General features: G+C 36.0%; 1 protein-coding gene across 1 annotated transcript in view; it reads right to left on the reverse strand.

Annotated features, from left to right (window-relative positions):
* igf2r (insulin-like growth factor 2 receptor) overlaps positions 1-1172 on the reverse strand; it is a gene marked incomplete at its 5' end in the record, with an annotated part of 61258 nt that overhangs the window by 23942 nt on the left and 36144 nt on the right. Inside the window, 1 exon segment of the mRNA XM_014033569.1 lies at positions 868-1027. Coding sequence (XP_013889023.1) covers positions 868-1027 — 160 coding nt within the window.

Here is a 1172-nt window from a genome sequence, read left to right on the forward strand (position 1 = left end):
ATAAAAGACACCGACGTCTCCTCTGATGATGAGCGCTAGTGTCGTGGTAGCAACATGCTATGTGCTTCCATCCATCCATGTTTGTAATGCTTTATCGCGAGAACAAACGTATTCACGTGACTTTAATAGCATTTCTTACTTAATGGAAACACCGCAGTTGCAAAACTGTGTTTTTTCGACATTAACAGAATATCAACAAAGTTTTGCGCACATTTGCAATGGAAACACAGCTTGTGATTTATGAAAAAAAATTTAAAACAAGTGATGGGGCATATCTGATAATCATTAGAATAATTATGACATTTCTGTGGAAATTAGCAAATGATGCAAAACTGACACCAAAGTATAAGTTTTTAAAGTGTCTGTGATGTCAATTATTTGAAAAWTTTTTTGATAATAACTAAGAATGCAGACTGTAGAGAAGAATCTGATCTTTCTTTAAATTATTTTGAGTCACTATAAGAGAGATAAAGAGTCAGAGTTCAAATCTTATTGACACATTAAGCAAAAATCAGGAAGTTCCCCTTTGATGGCACTTCCTGTTTCACTTGGCTAGTTCAAAAGAAAATGTGTAAGTTGTGTGACAAAATAGTTAAAATCCTGTGTATTATGCCAAGTTTCTTAAATAAAGATCTTTTCTTTGACCTTTTGTTTTTGACTGATATGCATGCCACAGGCACTTTAAACTGCTATTGTTCAAATGGCTTTTTACAACAGGTAAGATAATATTTGTTCATTGCTTCTCAGTAGAATCCCAYTTCAAAATATTTTGTTTAAAACTAACTTAAAACTGAGAGATTTTTATATTCACAGAATAAACTCATAAAACACATAAAAATTAAAACTGATAGTTTAAGGGAGGTGTACCTGCAAATAAACTGGATGATGGTTTTGTGTTTCAGAGCGYGGTTTGCTGAGCAGGGGCTTCCTCCTTCGTACGTCAGCTCCACAACGTGATCCTTGTAGGTGAGGTTCCTGCTCACCTGACCACCGCTGACCACAGCGCTGCCCTCCTTTATGCACACAGCTGCAACAAACATGAAGAAGAGAAATAACAGTCAGCATAACATTTACATCTGTTCAGGGCGAGRAACAGGCAGCGACTCTGCATGAACAAATATGTTGTTGAAGAAGAAATTGATTGGGGTTGTTTACTTTTAAAAGCACCACAC

Source organism: Austrofundulus limnaeus, unplaced genomic scaffold (genome assembly GCF_001266775.1).
Source record: "Austrofundulus limnaeus strain Quisiro unplaced genomic scaffold, Austrofundulus_limnaeus-1.0 Scaffold1773, whole genome shotgun sequence".
NCBI lineage: Eukaryota > Metazoa > Chordata > Actinopteri > Cyprinodontiformes > Rivulidae > Austrofundulus > Austrofundulus limnaeus.